The sequence below is a fragment of the Megascapheus bottae genome, chromosome 5 (genome assembly GCF_031878675.1).
Source record: "Megascapheus bottae isolate mThoBot1 chromosome 5, mThoBot2.hap1, whole genome shotgun sequence".
NCBI classification, from domain to species: domain Eukaryota; kingdom Metazoa; phylum Chordata; class Mammalia; order Rodentia; family Geomyidae; genus Megascapheus; species Megascapheus bottae.
Window position 1 is genome coordinate 49,800,338 of NC_143513.1, and position 24,243 is coordinate 49,824,580.

A 24,243-nucleotide genomic window follows, 5' to 3' on the forward strand; every position below is an offset into this window, starting at 1 on the left:
AAAAACTCAACAGAGAAACTTTAGAACTGAACAACTACATAGACCAACTAGATCTAAAGACATCTGCAGATTATTCCACCCAGCAGCAACACAATATACGTTTTTCTCAGTAGCACATGGAAATTTTCCAAAATAGATCACATCTTAGGCCATAAAACAAATCTGGACAGATTCAGAAACACTGAAATTATTCCCTGCACACTCTCAGATCACAAAGGCATCAAATTGGAACTGAACACACATCTCCACCAACAAAAACCCTATAACTCATGGAGACTGAACAACACATTCTTGAATCACCAATGGGTCATCGAAGAGATCAGAACAGAAATCCAACAGTTTATGAAATTTAACAAAAAGGAGCACACAAAATACCAACTCCTTTGGGACACAGCAAAGGCAGTGCTCAGAGGAAAATTTATAGCGCTGAGTGCCTACAACAACAAGTTGGAAAAATCGCAAACCAACAAGTTAATGTCTCACCTTAAGCTCCTGGAAAAAGAGCAACAAACCAACCCTAATCCCAGTAGAAGAAAGCAAATAATTAAAATCAAAGCAGAATTAAATGATTTGGAATCCAAAAAAACTATAGAAAGAATCAACAAAACAAGGAGTTGGTTCTTTGAAAGAATTAACAAAATTGACAAACTCTTAGCAAATCTTACCAAAAAAAAGAAGAGAGCATATCGAAATAAACAAAATCGCAGATGAAAATGGTAATATCACGACAGAAATTACCAAGATCCAGAATATCATGAGGGAATACTTCTCAAACCTTTATGCCAACAAATTTGAGAATCTAGAAGAAATGGATGAATTGCCTAGCATGCACGAAGACCCGGATTCGATTCCTTGGTACCACATACATAGAAAAAAGCAGGAAGTGGTGTTGAGGCTCAAGTGGTAGAGTTCTAGCCTTGAGAAAGTCCAAGGGCAGTGCTCAGGCCCTGAATGCAAGTCCTGGACTGGCCAAAAAAAAAATGAACTGGACTCGAGTACTCCTTGCTACTCAGGAGTCTGAGATCTGAGGACCATGCTTCAAAAGCCAGCCCAGGCACTAAAGAACATGAGACTCTTATTTCCAACCACTAGAAAACTGCAAGTAGGGCTGTGGCTCAAGAGGTAAGGCGGTAGCCTTAAGCTGAAGAGCTCAATGCTCCGGCCCAGAGTTCAAATCCCACAACCTACAAACAAAATGAACTGGAGATGTGGCTCAAGTGGTATAGCACCTGACTGCGAGGCCCTGAATTCAATCCTCAGTACTGTTCCCCACCCTAAAATTGAAGATGCTACTTTTGGGGAATATACCCTTTTGCTAGATGAAATAATTTTTCTTGCTTATTTAGAAAGCAAGACGGGATCATATACAAACAAAAACCCCCAAGTAAAGAAAGAAGAAGGAGACTAATGAACATTAGGAGAAAAAACGAGGAAGAAATGCTCCAGAGTGATGTGAGTGCCCAAAACAGCTGGTTTTCATCCTATATGTTTAAAAAAGTATCCTGGAAATTTCCTCCAGAACTTCTTAGCTACCAGTATTGAAAAAGGAATGGCACAGATCACCCCATGAGTGAACTCACATTTATAAACAGACAGGTTCACTGTGGCATTTGTTGGGTTCTTGAAAAGAGGTTTTTATTCAGAAAGGCAGTCCCTCATATCCTTTCATTACTGTAGTTATCGTTTTGGGGGAAATATCAGTCATAAACCATGATTCTTACCAGGAATACAAAGCTCTCACAATCCTCAGGACTTCCTGTAGTAGTGTAGCTACTTGGTCTCTAACAGGTGAATCTCATTTGATACTAACACCGAGCATAATCTCAGGATTTTGTTTTCCAAGATGTCTGTTCCTTAGAATACAAGTAAGAGTATCTTTGATTAAGGTAAAATTTTATACTTCCATTTTTCTATTTTTTCTGAAGACCCTGCTATGCTTTTGAGAGAAGGGTGAGTTTCATGAATAAAATTGCCTCATTTTTATCTTTTTTTGTCGGTTGTGGGGCTTGAATTTTTGGCCTGAGCACTGTCCCTGAGCTCTTCAGCTGAAGGCTACCGCTCTGCCACTTGAGCCACAGCGCCATTTCTGGTTTTCTAGTGATTAGTTGGAAATAAGAGTCTCATGTTCTTTAGTGCCTGGACTGGCTTTTGAATCATGGTCCTCAGATCTCAGCCTCCTGAGTAGCTAGGATCACAGGTCTGAGCCACTGTGCCCGGCTTGCCTGTAGTTATAAATAGCCACTTTAATGAAATATTGTGACTCATTGTTCATCTAAAAATCTAATATAAAGCAGATTCATGTCACAGTAACAAAATCTAGAAGTTCTAGGCTTATATTATTATTATTTTGTTCTGGAGCATTTTTGAATCTTCCCAGGGCAAAGTAGATTTGTTAGTCAATAAATTTCTGATATAGGTACTAAATTAATAAGCTATTGTACTTACCCAGTTTGTCTTTTGAATTTCTTCTACATTAAAGGAGGGAACAACAATCCATTTCAGTGTAGAAAATGTTGTGTTTGTGTTTTTTCCTTCCCAAGAAGTTAGAGGAAAGGATTCCAGTTTTAAAGAAAGCTTCTGTATCTTCTGCTTCAATGCCAGCTCAGACTGGATAAGAAACAGCTGGGTGTGACTGGTACAGTGAAGATTGAGGAAGGAAAGAATGGAGTTGGTTTTGGTTTCATTTCCCAGATCACAAAAGTAGTTCCTCTCTGTTTTACTTTTCCTTAATCATAACTCTGCCCTTGCTGGTACATTTGCTTAAAAGGCAAAGATTTGACATTTTTGCTTGAGTTTGGAGGGCTGCAGAGAGTGCTGTTGTATTGGCTATCGACAAACTATGTGACATTCTGCCTTAACTGATTGCTTGGGAATACTGTTTTCTCTCTTAGTTACATATTATTTGAAACTGTCTTCTGTTGTTGTTGTTGCTCCAATCAAGTATCACATAGTCAATGACTTATAACAAAATTTATTTCTTATAGTTTTAGAGTCTAGAAAGGCAAGGTCAAGGGGCTGCCTCTGGTGAGCCTTCTTACTGGTGGAGATTACAGAGAGCCGAAGTGGCACAGAGAAGTACAAGAGAGAGAAAGCTTGTTCATATTGTTTCTTTTTACTTTCTCTATTATTTATTTTTCTCTTCTTCCTTTTCTTCCATTTCAAGGGACACTTCCCCATTTCCTAAGATTGTAAGACACAGAGTCTATTCCTGTAGCTAGGTATGGCTAGGTAAGCACCTTCAATAGTTTGGATACATGAGTTTCCTTGAAGTTCTGACTCCCTTTGCATGGACCCTATGCACTACAGACACAACACTGCCAACTATCCACCCTGGCAGGCCCAACTTTCCCACAGGGACTGGACATGTTTGGACAATGGAGTCTCTATTCCACAGAATGTTAAAAAAAATAGATTGGTTACTCTCAGAGGATTTATGACTGGGCTTTATTTACTCAAGTGCTATTCAGCTCTAAGGAGACACCTTTGACCTTTGGTTTCTTTTTAAAACTTTCTTCCTTCTTGTTAGCTTCTTTCAAAAGAAGAATCTGCAAGTTTAAGTAAAATTCACATGGCTACAAATCCTCCAGAGTGTGCACTTCATGTCATAGTTATTTCCAAATGAATATATAAGATACCAAGCTTAGTGCAAATGTACTTCTCTTCTATTCCGGTGTCTTTATTTGGCTCTGTGTTTTGAGTACGTATTGGGAGTATGGTTTCCATTAGAACATAGAATGACTCTCTCCTAAGGCATTTATTGCCCTGAAGTGCACTTATTTATCTATCCCTCATGAGATAGTGTAATGTGGATTTTTCAGTCCTGTGTAGGAGCCACCCTGATTCTTACATCACTCATTCATATTTGATAGTGCTTTGTTTGAATGTGATGTGTCACCTCAGAAATTCTAGTTGTGAGTTATAAGAGCAGGGGTTTTGTGGGACCTTTAAGAGGTGATTAGAGCTCTGCCTTTATTTTTTAAAGAATTTATTAACATTGATTTTTACATCATATTTCAAATGACATGTTTAACAAATGAGTGTTCAAGAAGGGAATCTCTATATACAACCACTGGCACTTAGTTTTTTTTAGAACATAATCAAAATTAGGCTAAGGGTTTATATATCATAGATACATATTAATTTGTGAAATAAAACATTATGTCTATAGAATGATAGGTTTTTATGTCTATGTAGTTATTTTTATATTTCCAATACCATGTTCATAGCATTGTGTATGCAAATATCGAGTCATCTCTCTTGCACTGTTTGGATCTAATAGCCATATATTAAGGATACCATGCGCCTTCTGTTCCTTTGGTCTTGACTTGTCTCACTCAACATGATTCGCTGTAGATTCATCCACTTCCCACTTCCCTGCAAATGCCATTATTTTATCTTGTCTGTTGGCTAAGTAGAATTCCACTGTATGTATACATATATATATATATATATCACATTTTCTGTATCCATTCATCTGCAGTAGGGCAGATGGATTGTTTCCATCGCCTGGCTATTGATTAGTGCAGAGATAAACATAGCTGAGCAGGTGTCCTTATCATATCTTGGGTTATGATGTTCAGGGTAGATGCCCAGAAGTGGTATGGCAGGATCATAGGGAAGGTCAATTTTCAGTTCTTTAAGAAACCTCCACATTGCTTTCCAGAGTGGCTAAACTAGTTTACAATCCCACCAACAGTGTAGTAGGGTTCCTTTTTCTCCACAACCCCGCCAGCAACTGTCATTGTTTGAGTTCAAAATCTTGGCCATTCTTGTTGGGGTAAGGTGGTATCTTAGGGTTGTTTTTATTTGCATTTCCTTTATGACCATGGATGATGAACATTTTCTCATATGCTTTTCTGCCATTTTAATCTCTTGTCCTGATGTGTCTTTTTCGTTCCCTTGTCCATTTAGTGAATGGTTTGTTGGGTTTGGGGAGGTAGATACTAGATATTAAGCATTTGTCAGATGTATTATTGGTAAATATCTTTTCCCAGTTGGTTGGCTATCTCTCTACTTTTGTGACTCTGCTTTTATCTGTGCAGAAACTTTTTATTTTTTAGGTAGTCCCATTTATCGAGTCTCTCTCCAATCTGTTGTGACCCTGGGATTCTGTTTAGGAATCTTTTGCCTGTGCCTGTGAGTTCCAGTGTCTCTCCTACTTTATCATGTATCAGTTTCACGGTTTCCGGTCTGATGTTGAGGTCTTTGATCCACTTTGAGTTAATGCTTGTGCATGGCAAAAGGGTAGGGTCAATTTTTAGTTTTCTGCATGTGGCTGCCCAGTTTTGCCAGCACCAATAATTGAATAGATTGTGTTTGTTCCACTGTATATGTTTGGCTCATTTGTATAGTGGGCCTATGCTAGATCTGTGATATTCCTTGCTACTTATCCTATGATATGATACATTCAGGGCACTGCTAACATAAAGCTACCAGATTAGGTCACTTGACCTTGGATCAGAACCACGAGCCTCAAGTAAACCTCTTTTTCATAACTTACCCAATCTGTGGTACTGTGTTAAAATAGAAAATAGACTGAGATATACTAATCAGGAATAATATTCTATTTCCAAAGTATGAAGAGGATTTCAAAGCTACAGGATGATGAAAGAATTAAGGTGCAGCATAGTGGGAAAGCAGGAGAAGCAGGAAAATGAAAGCTTTATTAGGTTGCTGTCAAAGGGAAACAGCTCGACACTAGTACAGGGAGTATAATTACCACAAGGAAAGATTGAATATAACTTTTATACCTTGGTTTGCATGACCTTTGATTGGCTGTCTCCTTTTTCAAGGGCCTTGTTATTGGTTTTCTCTTTCTGGAATCATGGTCCTTATTTCCTCATTCCACTTGGCCTTTGCTATCTTTCACCCGACAAGCCTTCATAAAGTGTGTGTGTGTGTGTGTGTATGTGTGTGTGTGTGTGTGTGTGGTGAGCCCTCCACAATACTACTTTCCACATGTGAGTTTGGAAAAGAGGAGTAAATAAAACTGTGAAAGCCAAGGTTGAATTGTTAGACATAAGTGCTTTAAAATATCAGTGAATAATTGCCCCATTTGTAAGGAAATGGAAAGACTTAGAAAAAATCATATTAAGTGAAGTAAGCCAGACTCAAAGGAACATAGCCTTAATGGTTTCACCAGATAGAAGGTACATTACTTCACATACATTGATACCCTTTCTCATGTCTTGGTCCCCATTTCCCTCCCCCCTCCCCACCCCTCATCTTGCTTTCCTCCCTTCCCCATCCAACTTCAAATAACCAAATATGCATATATACAATATATCAGATAACCAGGTGAAATACTGTAACAATATGAGATAAACAAGGGACAGCAAAAGAGGTGAGAGATAACATATTACATTAAGGACAACAATCACTCATTATATGTCTTTTGTTTCTATGTCCTGGAGGTCCTTTCATTTATTCTATATGGCCTTATGTATCTAGGTTTTGCTCTATTGTAAATCTCTGCTAGGAGTGCCCAAGGTTTCTACTGATTATGACAAATGAGGGAAACTGTTGAGCCTATGTTCCCTTGAGTCTGGCTTATTTCACTTAATATGTTTTTTTCTAAGTCTATTTCCTTACAAATGGGGCAATGTCATTCTTTCTGACAGCAGCATAGAATTCCATTGTGTATAAATAACACATCTTGTTGGTTCACTCATCAACTGAGGGGCATCTGGGTTGGTTCCATATCTTTGCTATGGTAAATAGTGCTGCAATGAACATCATTGTGCTAGTGGATTTGGTATGTCCTTTTTTCTGGATGATTGGGTAAATGCCAAGTAGTGGAATTGCTGGGTCACAGGGGAGTTCTATGTTTAGTCTTTTGAGGAACTGCCATATTGCTTTCCATAGTGGTTGAATGAGTTTGCACTCCCACCAACAGTGTAGTAGCATCTGTCTTGGTCCCCATTTCCCCTCCAGCATCTGTTGTTATTAGATTTCTGGATCCTGGCCATTCTAACTGGAGTGAGGTGGAATCTTAGAGTTGTTTTGATTTGCATTTCTTTTATGGCCAGAGATGTGGAGCATTTCTTCATGTGTCTATAGTCTAGGCACATACATGTGCTGGGAAAAGTTAAATGTAGTGTGAAAAAGTTTTATACATTTCCCCCAACTCTTGAAATGCAGTCTTGCTTCATAGCCCAGAGTGGCTCCAAACATAGAACCATCCTGCCTCCTGAGTGCTTGGATGATAGGTGGGTAACACCACCATACCCACTGCTTTTACAGAACTTTTTATGGATGCCAAGATGAGGTAAATGGATCTGAGAGTGCTTCTGTGGCTGAGGTAAAAGATGCTCAGGAGGAGCTCTCTCCTCAATATTCTTTACTTAATTTAGTCCAAAATGAGGATAACATTCAGAAAAGTTCATTGAAAGCACATTTTATTGATTTTTTAATCAGTTATGACATGACCAGTGGATATCAGTTGAAACTTCTTAGATGCTAGTTGAAATAACAAATACAAAATAGTAAAGGATGAACTCTATTGTATGCCCTCCTCTGTGATGTAGACGCATTTCACGTCCTAGAAAGGATTTCAATATATTCAGAGAGAGAGAAAGAGAGAGAGAGAGAGAGAGAGAGAGAGAGGAGAGAGAGAAAAAAAACAACTAATATCTGTGATTGGAGTTAAGCAATAATGTCATCCAGATGCTGTGGGGGTAGAGAGAAGTGCGATCTTGTACTTGAATATGAATATGAATAAAGTTATTTGAATTCATTTATCATCTTGTCTTTTTTTTTTTTTTTGCTGTCTCTGAACTCTTCTGCATAAGGTTAGGGCTCTATCACTTTGAGCCATAGCTTCACTTGGTTTTCTGGTGATTATTCGGAGATAAGAATCTCACAGACTTTCTTGCCCTGGTTGGCTTCATGATCCTCAGATCTCAGCCTCCTGAGTAGCTAGGAGTAGCTAGCCACTGGCACCTGGCTTCAAATATCTTCTTTAATGATTTCTATATCATATGCCAGAGGGCCTTCAATGGAAAATCCTAGGTAAAAGGACACTCTTTCTATGTTTCTCCCACTCCTGAGTAGGCCTGAATACACAGAAGTCACTGGAATTTTAATTTTTTCCTTTGTTCCATATTCTATACAGATTAGCTTTCCTTCAGCTTGACCAGTGAGCCGACACAAGAGGTCTTTGACTTCTTTTTTTTTCCATACATCGCCACTCTGCCAGAGCGAATTTGTATTTTGTACTTTACTGAAGTACTGTTCTATTTCGGCCTTGTGAACAAGACTGTTGAGACCTTTCATCTTCCCCAGATAGAAAAGCGTGCTTGCCTGCTTGGACCTGCACATGCGCCTGTACTGCCCCCTGAAGGATCGGTTCAAGGATGACACATACTTTTCCATTAGTTTAGAATCTTGATCTAGCTCTTGGTTTTCTGGCCAGAATAGAAGGCAAGCTAGGAAGTAAGGAAATGGATGTGGATGATTTAGTTCTACAAGTTGTAAGACCTCTCGGAGCTGTTTTTTGAGCACATGAAATGGTTGAATGAACTTGGAGGTGGGTTTTAGACAACTGAGAATGATGTTTGCCAAAATGAAATTTTGTTTCTCCTTTGTCAGTCGTCTATTTGGGTTTTGGTGCAATAGGAAGGTGTACTCTTTCACTATATTTTCCATGACACTAGCAGCCTCTTTGTGATTTGGATTAAGGTATTCCAAGAGTCCAGAAAACCTATCTGCTCTCAAAGCTTCTAGTGTTTTCCTACAATTTTCTTCTAAGAGTAACTGACTCTCTCTGCCCTGTACTAAACCTGAATCCAAATGGCAGAAAAGTTCTGTGTATTTCTTGAAACAACGGCTGACTTTCTTGCCCACTATGATTTCCATCAGCTCTTTTTGGGTATTCCTCATTTTTAGAAGGACCATGTAATCAATGAAAAAGTCAAAGCACCTTTTCAAATCTGCTTGTAAACTTTTCAGGTGAGGTGTGAACTTGCTGAGTGCCAAATAATACTCATTTTTTGGATCGGGAGGAATATTTCCCTTTCCAGACAAAAATTCGACCATAGCTTTTTTTGACAGTTCATTATCTTTGTGGAAAAAGGGACTGAGCTGAAGAATCTGGACAGTGTCAAGACCAACTTCTATTTCACCCAAGAAACCAGCAGTATTGTACACATCATATTTTCTCTTGGATTTCTGTGGTGACCAGACTTCAATTTCATAGTCTTTACTATCTGTTTGCTGTTGAGATTCTTTGAAAGCTTTTGAAGCCTTTTCTGCAACTGTTAGGAGATATGTAAGATCATTAACAGTAATGTTCCTGCAGTTTTTGTTTTTATCCAGCCACCACTTGATCTCACTTTTGTAGACTTGACCGAGTGTATCTGAGATATAGGAATTTTTAGGTGCTCTCTTTTTGGCTAAATTTGCCCAGTGCAGAGCAGTGTTAAAATTCTTTTCCTTAATGTAGAAGTGTCTTGCTAAGGCTTGGCAAATGAAAGCATTTTGTGGGAATCGAAGGCTTCCTGCCTTCAAGACTTCTTCTGTTTCTTTATTCTGCAAAGTTTCAATTAATGGGGAAAACAGCGTGTCTGTTTCAGCCCCATACTCCTTGCGCTGTCTTGTAAGCAGAAGAGTTTGCACATCATGCTGGAATTTGTCTCGTCCTATTCCAGAATCATAGAATAAATCCTCCTTTAGAATCTTCAGTGCAATTTGACATTTATCCATGTGATAGCTTTTTTCTAGTTCTTTTAGACAGTAGATGGCGATCAGAGGGTGAATGATACGCACACCTGTATATCTCCCATACTCTGAAACTTCTGTTGTGATTAGAAGTGTAGAATAGGTGCCCATCCGGTCTTCTAGACTTTCCGGCTTCCAAGGTGTGCTAGTGTGAGTGAATCCCAAAAATATTTCACACTGTGATAGTGAAATTGTAGAATCAGTAACATAAGAGTTCAGTAAAGCCAGGAAGGAAATGAGATCGGCTTCCTTGCTGTCAACATTCTGTTCTTTCAGGATGTTCCTCACCACGTTTTCTATATAGGTTTCATCAAAATTGCCTTTCAAAATCATGAAGGAATAAAAATTCTCACAGTTCTTGTGCTCCTTTTCAATCTCCTCCAACTTGGCCTCAAAAGCTCTTTGTTCTTTGGAAGAAAGTTGGTATTTAAGTGAAATACTATCTGCCAATTTTGCACTCTCTTCAGGATTCTGGGATCTCATGCAGTTTAAGATAATTACCAATGTTTTTTCATAGTGCAAGCCAGTCTCAGCTAAAAAGGAATGAATGGTATTCTGTAGAATGTAGATATTTTCCTGTTCTTCAAAGTCATCCACAAGGAGAAGAACAGGGATATAATCCTGGTGATTGGTGACCTTATAGGTGATCAGTTTGCTTACTTGTTCTCCAATTTCTATGAAATCGGTTGCCTTGTTTTTTAGCACAGCACATCTGTACTTTTTCTTTAGGTCCCAGAGAACATGCATAGCCAGTGTCGTACCTCCACAGCCTGGGTGGTGGTAAAGGTTGATGATTTTGGCAAATATTGGTTTGGGAGATTCTGCGCAGCATTGTATTAAATCCATAAGATTTTCATAACCATCCCTTCTCACGAAAGCTGAAGAATAGTTTTGAGAAGAAAAATAGAAGTTCCACCAAGATACTTTGCCACCTCGATAAAAGTGTTCTTCTTTTGACTTCTTAAATTCTAAGAATTTAGACTCATCTTTCTCTATGTTTGTGTCTCTACACTCATTTTCACAGAGAATCTCCAGTGCAGTCAAGGTATCATCTGCCATTTTCTCTAGGATAACCAAAGAATTACCTTGAGAGGGTAAAAACCTTATTGATGACTGAGTCACTGATTTCAATTTAAGGATTGTACAGTTCACAAGCTCTAAATTTAAAGTGGAGATGCTATGATTTTCCAACTCATCTCCAATTTTCAGTTGTATTTGTAGCAAATCTTTCCACCGTTGGTAAATCTGTGGATTGACACAGATACACAACATGTTTTCCAGTCCATTGAGAGCACGATAGAAAGCACAGAATGCTTCAGCAAATGGATCTCCTGGGCTTTCCACTGAAGAGAGTAAGAGAAACACCACCAAAAACTTCCCTCTTGTCATGAGATTTTTATCTGTGAGAAAGGAAATCAATTTTGTTACTCCATAAGCTCTCTCTCTCTGCCACAAATGTGGTTCAAGAGGTTTACATGATTCATCTGGCAGATCACATCTGCCATTGCAGAAGATCCAGCTGGGCTGCTCAAAAAGTTTCAGAGTTTCAATTTTCTCTCTCATCGTGGTCACCTTTTCTTCATATTGATATGGAAAGTGAAGGTTTGCAATTCGGCTTTCTCTGTAAGCTCTAACAACTCCCTTCATCAGAGATTCAGGATCAAACTCTAACACAGCAAACCATTTAATTTCCTTTAGAAAATCTAGGTGATTTGTTTGACTTGGATGGCATTTATTGGTTACAAGAATGTATGAGTCATAGTAGGAGTTATCCAGTGAGTCTCGGTTTCCAATGAGAAGTTTAACCAACTTTAGTCCTTCACTCTCCTTCTTCACTGCTTTTATCCCATATTCTTCTTCAGCTTCTTTTCTAGATGCTACCAATGACTTCAGATTTTCTTGAAATGCTTTGAAATCTATATCACGTTGCTTGGCGTTGGCTAGAATGTTCTTACAACCAGCCCCTTCTCTCACATATAGTGAATAATTTTGGTCTTGTTTCCATGTTTTTTCTATATAATTCTGCATCTTAATGTAAAAATACTTTTCTTTACATATTGAATGTTTGGGAATAATATCCACTTCAATGACAAATCTGTCGGATAGTGTATTGTTCTGCAAAAGGACATCTACAAACCTTGGCTGCCGAATACACTTCTTGGCTTCCTTGATCTCACTCTCTTCAAAATATTTTTTGATCATTACATTAAAGTGGTCAATGAAAGTACCCTTATTGGTGACTTTCACACCAACAATTTCTCCATGGGGTCTGTCCTTGACTCCAAAATGGATGGTTCCATTCGTGCGTGAATTCAAACAAGCGGAGGCAAATCGGAAGACTTCATTGGTAAATTTCATCTTGACATCCTCTTCTGTGGCCATTTCTATGTTTGTGAGAGCTTTGAACTCATGTATGGGGTCAATGAGATTGAGCGGTCCTGTTTCAGGTTGTAGAATGTAATGTTCTATGTAACGTTGGCTGTCATGGAAACAATCAAATGGATATGGCATGCAAGTAAACTGTTGAGCTTTTGGTGTACCCCTATCCTTGTCAATTTTAGTGGTTCCTTCGCTTACTGTATTTTCTTTCATGAGGCATGATTCTTGTTCTTTTGTATCACTGATCTCTCTGAAGTCATGTTCATTATTGGATGACATGGATTTTTCCTCATTTTTTGTCTGCTTTGACTTGGTTTGCTGTTCTTTTTTGGAGGATTTTGTATCAGCTAACTGTCTGGAATTTGGGTTGGTACTTTCTGGGGAACTATTGTTCAATTTGTCATAGGCTCGTTTTATCAGAAGTGATGGGCCACGTGGTAGCCCCATTTCTTTAAGATCCTTTTCAGTTAACTCCTGAAGAACTAACCCTGTCACTTCTTCATTGAATAACTTTTGCCCATATTTCTCATCAATCTTAAGGTCTTCAGTTACCCATTTTTTAACATGCTCTTTGGTCCAGTCTTGGATACTTTCAGGTAGATTTACTTGTTCATCCATATCAAAGCTTTAAATTTATTCCTTGAGGAAAAAAAAGTAATGCAGTTAAGAATTTTAGCATTATACTTTATTATTGAAATCACTTAGTCATTATGTATATTATCTCATTCATATAATTTAGGAAACTATTTCTCAAGGCTAAATCTGCATGATTCTAACTCTTAACAGTTTCATAGTCTTAATTAATGTCTTCTTTTCCCAAGTGATTGCACTTTATGATATAAGTAGTGCCTTCTAATTAGGAGACATATATTTTTTATACTTACGATAATTTTCCTTTTTTCAGTCTTAATTTGGTGGAAGTTGAGTTTTCATAATTTAAAAGTAGAAACAAATAGCAAATAAATTTTAGAACTAGATAAATGAAGGTAGGGGCTAAGTAGGTAAAGGAGACCTGTTCATATCTTGGTAGCTGGCTATTTTTGTTATATAGTGACAGAGACAATGATTAAATATTCAAGACCAGGACTGCCCCCCCCTGCAAAAAAAGATTATGTCTCGACCAATAAATCAAACAACAAAAAAAGTTGTTTTTCTGTACCTGAAAACACAGGAAATATGATATGAGTTTTATTTCAGTGTTAGAACCACTTGCACGTGAATTATTGATATGAGATTGATAAAGACTCTGCTAAATTGCAATTGAGATGCTTAATGAAGATATTCTCAATCTTGGATAAACAGAAGAATTATATACCTGAGACTCCAAAGTAATTGGTTGAAGGAACTTAAGGATGGTATTTTCAGGCCTTAGTCCCTGAAATCATATTTCTGGGTGATTCCATTATGCAGATAAAGTCCTGGGCAGTGGTTCTCAAGGTGTGGTCTCCAGACTCCAGCAACAGCAGAAGCATCAATTGGAAACTCACGTAAAATGTAAATTCTCATACGTATTGGACCTATTGATTTATAGCAAAAATAAAAAAAAATCCATTAGTATTGGTTAAAGGGGGAAACCAAGAAAATGAGAGCATTTTAATAAGTGGAAAGTTTAAAAATAACACATTTGGATAAGTATCAAGATAAATCATAAAAAGAGGAAATGGCAATAGTTTTGCAATTATTTATTTATTTATTTATGCTGCTCCTAGGGCTTGAAATCAGGGCCTCTGTACTCTCTCTGAATTTCTTTCTTTCTTTCTTGTACTCTCCCTGAATTAATTTCTTTCTTTTTTCTTTCCTTCCTTCTTTCTTTCTGCCAGTTCTGGGCTTGAGCTCAGGACCTAAGCACTGTTCTTGGACTTTCTCAAGGCCAGAGCTCTACCACTTGAGCCTCGGTACCACTTCCAGCTTTTTTCTATGTATGTGGTACCAAGGAATCAAACTAGAGTCTTTGTGCATGCTAGGCAAGCACTCTACCACTAGGCCAAACTCTTGGCCCTCTCCCTGAGTTTCTTTTGCTCACAGCTAGTGCTTAGTCACTTGAACCACAGCTCCACTTCCAGCTTTTCCAATAGTTACTTGGAGATAGAGTCTAATGGACTTTCCTTCCTCAGCATGTTTCAAACCATGACCCTCAGATCTGAGGCTCCTGAGATATCTAGGATTACAAGTATGAGCCACTGGTGCCTACCTAAGATTTGCACCTTTTGAAATAAAAAAAAATGTAAAGAAACTGGTTTCTTTGAACACACATACACACACACACACACACACACACACACAAACACACACACACACACACACACACACACACGCACGCACACACACACTAAAACACAGAACAAAAACAACTCATGATAACCAGCCAGACCCAAAGACCAGTCAAATTGTAAATGTGGCCCAGACACAACTATGTTTAACATTTCTTGAAAAACTCACCCAGATCATCTCCTCAAAGTCAGACAAAGGGAGCCAATGAGAAATGTTGGTTTTATCCTGCAGTCTTGTGATTGGCTAGAGAAGAAACTTACATGGCTTAGTCATGGTGTGAATACAGTGTTTACACCAGAATGGTTTGCCAGGCTCTGGTCATATTAGCTTCCACTTGCCTTGATAAAATTTTTTTTGGCAGTTTAGTGTCTTGAATTCTCTTAATTACTCTTGACTTCAATTGATACAGGTCATAATTCATATAATATGTAATATATATATATATATAGCCATCAGAGGTAAATCTGACCTTAGTGTCATTTTTCATGCATTCAACAAATATTTAGTATGTACCTCTTATATACCAACCATCACAGCCAAGAAAAAAATAACTCCTAACCAAAACAGACATAAACTTCTTTCATGATACTCATAGTCCATTAGAAAATATATTTTTTAAAAGTTCTCACTCAAAAAAGTGCAAATGACAAATTGTGATATATATGTTTTGTGTAAGATAGAAGAAGCAGAGTAGGGCTGGCCTGTGTGCGCAGGGGGACATCTCTGGCAGGACACTAAGAACAATGGGCAGGTGACAGTGAAAGGAAGCCGCTGGAGGTAGACAGGAGGCCAGTGTGGGATAAGGCCTGGGAGACAGAGTGAAAAGGAGTAAGCAATAGTCTATCTGGCTGTCCTTTCACTGGTGTATTTGGTAAAGGTCTAAGGTGTACTCCAGTAGCAGGTGGCACTTTCTGGGTCCAAAGCCAGTGTTTTGGCCTACCTGCGAGTCCCTGTAGGCAGAGGGATGCAGACCTTTAGTCACCTGAGACCCTGGAAGTTCCATTCCCAATCTTTTGCAGAGGCCCTAAGTGTCATTGCAGATTAGACTGAGGAACACTGCCTTATCTGTTTACAAGTTTCAGGTAGAAGTGAAAGTATAGGCTGTTGTTAAAGTTCTGATGCTAGAAATCATTTTGGAGAAAAAGCTGAATTTAAAAAGTAATGACTCTCATTTAATGTGAGATATTAAAAATGTGACTAGAATATTACTTTAAATCTTGAAGTATTTCAGGCATTAAGTTGTATCCCAGTGGCTTTTATTTGTAAGCCAAACTACTCAGGAGGCAAAGATTGGAACTACTGTGGTTCAAAGCCAGCAGGGACAAAAAATGTTTAAGATCCTGCTTCAAAGAACATAGCTGGACATGGTGGTGCATGCTTGTACTTGAAGCATACGCAGGAGATTGAGGTCCATGTTAATCTGGGCAAAAAATGGAACGTTATTTAAAAAATAACCAGAGAACAGTCAGGCAGTGATGGCTCACGCCTGTAATCCTAGATCTATAGGAGGCTGAGATCTGAGGATCGCAGTTTAAAGACAGCCCAGGAAGGAAAATCTGTGAGACTTTTATCTCTAATTAATCAACCAAGTGGAACTTAAAAGTGTGGAAGGGAAATGAAACTGTGGCTCAGTAGTAGAGCACCAGTCCTGAGAGAAAAAGCTAAGGGACAGCACTCATGACCTGACTCCAAACACCAGTTTCCCAGCACACACAAACAAGTAACTAGAACAAAAAGAAGTGTGACTGAATGGGAAGAGTGCTGACCTTGTAAATAGAAAGCTCTGAGTTCACATCCCAGTGCTGCAAAAAAGATTCATAAATTAAGAATTTCTGAGTGCCTAAGTTTTATACTGTTTTTCTTTTGAGGAAAGATCTGGCTTTGAAGTTTAGATCCTCCTGCCTTTGCCTCCCAAGTACTAAAGATTACAGGCTTGTGCCACTGTAACAACAGGTTTTTATACATTTCAATATGACCCATTCCTATGGTCACATCCCAAGCCTTATCATCATGGCTGAGTTCGATTGTGTCTCTCTCAGCATCCTCTAGTATGTCAGAATATGGCCTTGTTAGGAGACAAGGCTGTTGTCAATGTTATTAGCCAGCATCTTGTCACTAGGAACACACACACACACACACACACACACACACACACACACACACACACACACAACTTATTCCAATCAGGCTTTGATCTCAATAATCCACTAAAACTATAATTGGCATGGATTTAAAACAAAGCAAAGCCAAACATAGCTTGACATAGAAGTCCATTTGAAATAAGTTATTGTACTCATTTCTGTGACCCTTTCACACTTTTGGGTCACCATATTCTCTGCCTTTCCTTCTATTCCAATATGGAACTTCTTGGTTTTCTGTGCAGGTTTCTTTTAATTGTCTAAAGAGGATCTCTTGGGGTTATTCTGTGTATTCCTTTTCTAGCTAGAGTTTCTCCTCTACATCTATTCATCTTGCACTTACAGATAGTCTACTGGTCCCATGACTTCCAATAAAACACCATCAGTCCTGGCCACAATCCAACTCCTGCTAATCTGCCCTTCCAGCCCTATAATCTCATCAACTAAAAGAAACTTCCCCTCTGTTTAAGGCAAGCTCCCCTGCCCCAAAAGCCTTGATGGCATCTTAGACTGATCATTTCTTTGATATTTCACATCTGATATAGCTGCAAATACTTTCAACCTCACCTACAATTCCATCATGTCTTTCCTTTCTATTACCACCCTGCTGGTCTAAGCCATCATTTTATCCTTAGTTCTTTAAATAATTTATCACCTAGTATCTCTGACTCTGGCTTTGCCCCCTACCTCCTATTTATTTGATTTTCAAATTAGCCACCAACATGACTGTTCAAATATTAGTGGTATGTCAATCTGCTCAACATCTTCCAGTGGCTTCTCGTTTCTGTTGGAAGGGAAGCTAAAGTTCCTAAGTAAAGTCTTATGTGATCTTCTACCATATATTTATGTTTATGGCCGTATTGTTCCTACTCACTTCAATGCAACCACCCAGTTGCCATGCTGTTTCTCAAATAGGTCTACCACACTGCTGTATAATCAGACTGCTTATTAGGTGTTGCAGATATCACTTGATTTTGCTTGCTGTCACTTTTAACTGCAGTGTTACATGAACTCTGCTCTGAATTTGTCGGGAGCTGTGCATTTGGTTCAAGGGACAAATGATTTGGACCCAAAATTTTAATAATGCTTTGGCTCTTTCCATGTCTTCAATCTTAAATCCTGAACTATTATATATATATATATATATATATATATATATATATATAAACACAATAGTCCCTGATGTTTAGCAAGAAGCTAGGTAGTATGCATAAAGTAGAAGGAATTGTAATCAGGAAATCTATTACGTTATTTAAATTAGGCCATTTCTGAGCCAACTTGTCTTCCGGTTCATAGTAGAGGGGAACTGGATGAGAACCATGTTGTCTTGGTTGTTTTTCTCTCTTTATTCAGCTTCTTCAAAGGAAATTCATATGAAATCTCCACATTTGATTATGAGCAATGTACAGCTGGTGGGAGCATCTGTCCTCCACCTTCTCCTCAGGCAAACTGAGTAACACTGATGCTCCAAGTTTGCTCAGTAGTACTTACTTTCAGGATCTGTTCTCTAATGACTACTTTCTTCCTAAGGGGTTGAGCAGGAAAGATCAGAATAGAGTCATAGACTCTGGTGCCATCTGATCTCAGGATGCCAAACCTTAGCCACTGCCTCAGCTGAGCAGTGTGGGTCACCCTTGCCCCCAGCAGCCTGGCTGAAGCCCAGAAGACCCTACCCTGCTCTGCCCCTTGGCAGAGATGAAACTAAACAGTTTCATGTTCCTGAACTGCACTTTCCCTCTACATAGGTTTTTGCTTTTATCTAGTACCTGCACAGAGTACTTGTGAAGAAAAATCTTCAATAAAATGATGAGTCAGTGTTGCAGGATTTTCTTTAATTATGTACAACTGTTGATATTATCTGACATTATATTGGACAGAGTGTGTAGTAGGCTATAGCTTTCTTTCTGGTTCAGTATGCTTGTCTACATTTTGCCTGGGTCTTCAGAAATACTATCTATACGTACTTACCATGCTGTCTAACAGCTTTTATTTTTAAAAAGTAAATTATAATTTTAAAAAAGAAATTTCACTATCAGAATTAGTTTTAAATGTTGACAGATTTTCATTCATTTCTCATTCTTTATTAGAAATATTTTGTAAGAAATAGCTTATGTTTATTTAACATTTTTCTAAATAGTGATCTTTTCATTAAACTAAACAGAATGACTTTTAAGTTCTCATGTGAATCAAGTTATTCATCAAAATATATTTCCTGCCTGCTTTGACTCTAATATCCTTTATTTCTTGGAGTCATGATATGAACTCGAGAAACAAAACTCTAAAATTGTCTGGTTCACTGTTTGTAGTCATGGTGAGGCAGAGAAAGTTTTTCTTAAAATTAAATGTATTTCTTTTTGGATAAAAAGCATATTCATTTTCAAATATTTACTTCAGCTTTTAGAATCAGTTTTAAAAGATATCTTTTAGAAAGAGTTGGCTAAGTAAGACGATTAGAAACTTACAAGAGCTTCTGAAAACTTCTACTTTATAGTTTAGAAACTTGAAGTACATCATTATGAGGCTCTCTAATCTGGAACTTTTAGATTAGTTACATTTGCTTGAGAATTTGCAAGTCACATTCTGTGTGTCAATGTGGAAACAGAGATACAGACAGAAGAGTCATTCTTGTTCAGTGTGCTGGAGAGGATATTTGCTGAGAGTCTTACATCAAGAAACAACCAAATGGGGGAAAACCAACGACAAAAACTCAATATCACTGCAAATGAAAATGCCATTGACTGGACTGATGCTTAGAAAGTATGTATGAGCTGGGTGCGATGACTCAATACCTGTAATCCTAGTGACTCAGGAGGCTGAGCTCTAAGTATCGCAGTTCAAAGCCAGCCCAGGCACTTAAGTCCGTGAGACTCTTATCTCTAATTAATCACTAGAAAACCGGAAGTGGGGCTGTGGCTCCAAGGGTAGGGCCTTGCTCAGGGTTGCTCAGGGACAGCAACCAGGCCCAGAGTTCAAGTCCCATGACCCATCAAATAAGAAAAAAAGTATTCATGGTATAGATTTCCCTCCTAAATTTTAATTCCAGATATTTTGAAATGTGAAGAAAACTTGAAATAGTGAAAGGGGTACTCATTCTCATGTTTAAATCCTTTTCATAAAGTGAATAAGCATTCAACAGTACATTTTAGGCAAACTTTTTGTCTCTATTCTGTATTCAGTGTTGAGCATATGCTATGCTGGCTATACCCAGCATCTGATAATCTGCCAGCATTTCCACCTGGTACGAGGACCATCCCATCTCTCCCAGCTTGTAGGAATAGATTCCTCTTTTGCCATTGTTGATCTTTTACATTTAAAAATATATAAGTAGCCATGCCCTGATGGCTCATGCTTGTAATCCTAGGTACTTGAGAGGCTGAGACCTGAGGATCATGGTTTAAAGCTAGACAGGGCAGGAAAGTACATGAGATTCTCACATCCAGTTAACCACCAGAAAACCACTAGATGTGGCTCAAGTGATAGAGTGGTAGCCTTGACCACAAAAGCTCAGGGACAGTGACCGGGCCCCACGTTCAAGCCCCAGGACTGATACACACATACACACAAACACACACACAAATAAATATATATATAATATGACATATTATTATATATTATGTCATATATTGTATTACATTTTATGTTATTTTTACAGACATGTATTATATATGTATATATATGTAATATCATAGTAATAGTCTGTTTGATCTCTGTAGTAGTATTCCATCAGATTCAGATTAAAAACCAAGTTCTTTATAATGAACTTCAGCTCCTATGTGACTTGGCACCCTGAGATCTTTATTATTACACCTTAGTCTTTCTGAGTGTGGTCTAGCCCCTAGCTCCCATGCTACTCTGTACCCCAGGCAGAGTGGACTTCTGTTGGGGGCACTATATATGCTTCTTCTCCCTGGAATATCCTTGAAAATCTTCAGGCTTTGTTCCTCACTTCTGTGAAGTCTCTATCAAATACATCTTCCCATTGAGGCAATGCTTGGTCAGACCTACCAATACTCTTTGCATTGCCCAGCATTTCCTGTTGTTCTTCTGGCTTTAGTTTTTGTTTACCGAGGATTTAGAATAACCAAATATCTACATACTTTGATTTATAATTCGTGCACTCTACTAGAACAAGAGCTTTTCTACATTTCTTGTTTACTATCTTATGATGCCTATTATATGAAGCATATGCATGCTTCTTAATGAAAAAACATTGCTTAATGAATAATGCTTTCTTAAAGTAGTTAATACATGGAAAATTTGAAAATCCTCAAGCTAGTGATGGCTGTAGGCAAAAAGAGCTTCCTTTTTCTACTACTGTTGTTATTTTACCTAGCTGAACCCCCAAATCTGGAGAAATCTCTTTACTATGTTACTCGGTAGACCAGAACTGATACCAGACTCTATCAACTAGGTATGAAAATGCAGAAGAACCTTTATCAAGAGGAAAGGAAAGTGAATAAATAACAATTTTCTTAGCATATTATCTCACCTTTATTCTGTGTCACTCAGTGCTCAGCCAGGTTACACACAATCCCTTTGTATGATGAAATCAAGAGAGAGGGGAGCCCTCCACACCAGGTCCTCAGTCAGCTCTCAGGGCTGCTGTAGGACTTGCTACTTTGATTCCAGAAGTTGCTCTCTCCTGCTGAAGGCTTCCCCTTTCCCACAGACCCGCTTGGATCAAGTCTCCTGAAACACTTTTTATCCACTGTCCTCTTCCAGCAATTTAACATCACCCCTCTCTGTTTATCCAAAAGAGAGAGTGGACTCCAGATTTTTCTTTTGTAATACTCAGTGAACACAGAGAACCCAACAACCTAGAATGAAATACCGTTTCAGGACTTTCTCTGTGAACCCAGTACCCCACCTTTTGAAATTGCTCTTTGGCCTCCTGTAGCCGGTGACTCATTCTATATCTGTTTAGGGTAGGACATGCTGCAACATACACTTACCTTGTAAAAGGAAGCAGCTCTATATCACTTTTGTGCAAATTTTGCCAGTAGACACCAGGGGACAGAAATATTCTTCTCTGCTGGGTGTGGTGGCTCATACCTGTAATCCTAGATACTCAGGAGGCTGAGATCTGAGGATCATGGTTCAAAGCCATTCTGGACACTAAAGACTGAGTGACTCTTATCTCCAATTAATAACTAGAAAAAGGGAACATGGGGCTGTGGCTCCAGGGGTAGTGTGGTAGCCTTGAGCTAAAGAGCTCAGAGACCAACATGCAGGCACAGGGGTAGTGTGGTAGCCTTGAGCTGAAGAGATCAGGGACAGTGCCCCGGCCCAGAGTTCAAGTCCCATGACCCACAAAAAATAATAATTCTTCTCAAATGGGTACACTGTAAAGTCCCCAAATCTAGAGTCTGTTTTTCTTTTAACTAGAAAACGTGATAGTATCTTCTCAAAGTATGTCAATAACAATACCCTTAGATCAGTCTGTCCTCTCTAACATAGCAATATGAACTTTAAGATCATCTGATCATAAAAAGATGAAGCTATGTAAGTTGCTATGGACACATTATGAGACTGCCTAAGATGACTCTTGGTTTCCTAGAGGCCTTAAGCTTCCTGTTTTTCAACAAGTGTGAATATAAATTAGCAAGGTTAATTATTAACTAAAGAGTACAGGATGCCACAATCACTTTTCTTTCTTTAGTGTTGAGTAAAAAAAAAACCCAAACCCAGTTAGCAAAGCTTTTGAGGGCAAGCACAGGGGTCCATCTCTTTCAGGGGTTCCTCAGAAGCACTCCAGATCTCTATGCCCTGAGAAGCGGCTCTGCTCTGAAGGGCTCTTAGAGTTATTGGCACAGGAACTCTTTCCTGTACTGGAGCGCTGAAAGGCTTCAAACACCCTCCCACCAGGATCTGACGAAGTGAAACCACATACCAGCCAGTTAGTTTTGTTTTCCTGAAGTAGTCTGACTTTTAAACACAGTTTTCAAGTAGATTGCTGGATGAGATGGCTATGAATAAAAGATTTAAATAGAACAATAGCTAGCCTCTGGAAAGCATTATCTTTGATGAACAACAACACTTTTAATACCATCTTTATACTACAGGAGACAAAATCTTGCAGACTACAGGCTCTGATACAATCCTTCATGCTAAAATATGTGGTTCATTGTGCCCTACTCCTCTGTCCCTTTTCCCATCACCCACCTAACACAACTGGCAATCTTCTTAGCATCTTAAATTACATTCCTTTTTAGCAAAGCTTTTACAAGTCAATACCAGTTATATATGTTCAAGTGAATAGGTTAAATATATGTAATGTTGGTGTATTCACTCATAGTTAGCATTACTTTAGTACTTTTACAAGTAATCATTCATGTCAAACATATTTATAGAGAAAAGTATAGCTGTAGGTTTAAGAAATAGCTGTCTGTTAACAGGTTTAAAAACTTTTTTAAAAAGCATTTAATTATTTAAGAACTTACCAGAATTTCCTTGGAAACTTCTTAATACCAGAGACTTGTCATTTTAACCTATCTATTCTTTTTTCTTTTTGGATGGCTGAGTGACATATGAGTCTTGGATCTTTTCAAACACACACACACACACACACACACACACACAAAGGTTAAAAAACAAAACAAAACAACAAAAACTAAACTAAGGCACCAAGCCGGGTTGCTTTCTGTCTCCCCTGTGAGCTGGCCAATTGTGGGAGGGCTTGGGCTGTAGAAGCAGGGTGAGGAAGCACAAGGCAGGGAGTTTCGGTTTTGCTTGAAAAGATATTTACTTGAATTTCAGAAAATATTAACAGTTTTTAGGGGTAGGATTGCAGATCATTGATAAAGTGCTTGCCCAGCATGTGTGAGGTTCAGGTTGAAATCTTAGTACCACAAAAATAACAGATTAATGAATAAAATCAGAAAACATTGCCAGAAAATGTGAAACATTGCTTATCAGGTATGTTTTGAAGTCATAAGAACTAAGAACTAAGGAGTACCTACAATAGAAATACCAGAAATACCATTAAAATCTTGGGCTAAGCCAGGTATTGGGTGGCTTGTGCTTGTAAATCCAGCTATTCAGGAGGCTGAGAGCTAAAGATCACAATTCAAAGACAGCCTGGACAGGGAAGCTCATGAGACTCATCTCCAATTATCCATCACCAAAAAAAAAAAAGACCCAAAACAAACAAACAAAAAGACCCCTAAACAAACCCAGAAGTGGAGCTAGAGTGCTAGCCTTGAGTAATAGAGCTCAGGGCAGCACTCAGGCCCTGAGTTCGAGCCCCATCACTGACCAAAAAAATCATCTTGGTCTAATCTTGATAGAGATTTGGAGAAAGATGGAAGGGGTGGCATTTATAAAGATTCATTGTCTTTATAACCTAAGAAATTGAAAAGTCTTTTCACAAATGCTTAATTTCAAAAAAGACTTTCGTCTAATCTAAGTGTTTATTATGGGTTCAATTAAGTCTCAAATTCATTATGCTAAGGCCCTCAGAATATGAATATACTTGCAGATAATCTTTTGTTTTTAGTTTTTGAAAGATTCTTTTTTATTCTCTTTTTTTTGTTACAAAAATAATGGATTTTATTGTAACATTTCCACACAGGCATACAGTACTATTCACTCTATTGACCCTGTTCACTCTCCATCAATTCTTGTACTCTCCTCTTGTCCTTGGTTCCTCACCCCCTAAATAAACTGGAGGTAAAGGAAGTTTAAGCAGGAAAATAAAGTTGAAATAAGGTGTCTTCTAGAGAAAAACCTAGTGTGAAGA

The 24,243-nt window shown here is 38.4% G+C and overlaps 1 protein-coding gene across 1 annotated transcript; it reads right to left on the bottom strand.

The window, feature by feature from the left end:
* Positions 1 to 7,935: 7,935 nt before the first annotated feature.
* On the bottom strand, positions 7,936 to 23,154 carry Samd9l (sterile alpha motif domain containing 9 like). Its single transcript, XM_090333120.1, has 3 exons — positions 22,946 to 23,154; positions 13,412 to 13,613; positions 7,936 to 12,735 (listed from the first exon to the last, which is right to left on the bottom strand). Exon 3 carries the CDS (start codon positions 12,712 to 12,714, stop codon positions 7,948 to 7,950), a length of 4,767 nt encoding a protein of 1,588 aa, XP_090189246.1. The 5' UTR covers positions 12,715 to 12,735; positions 13,412 to 13,613; positions 22,946 to 23,154; the 3' UTR covers positions 7,936 to 7,947.
* Between the last annotated feature and the right edge of the window lie 1,089 nt (positions 23,155 to 24,243).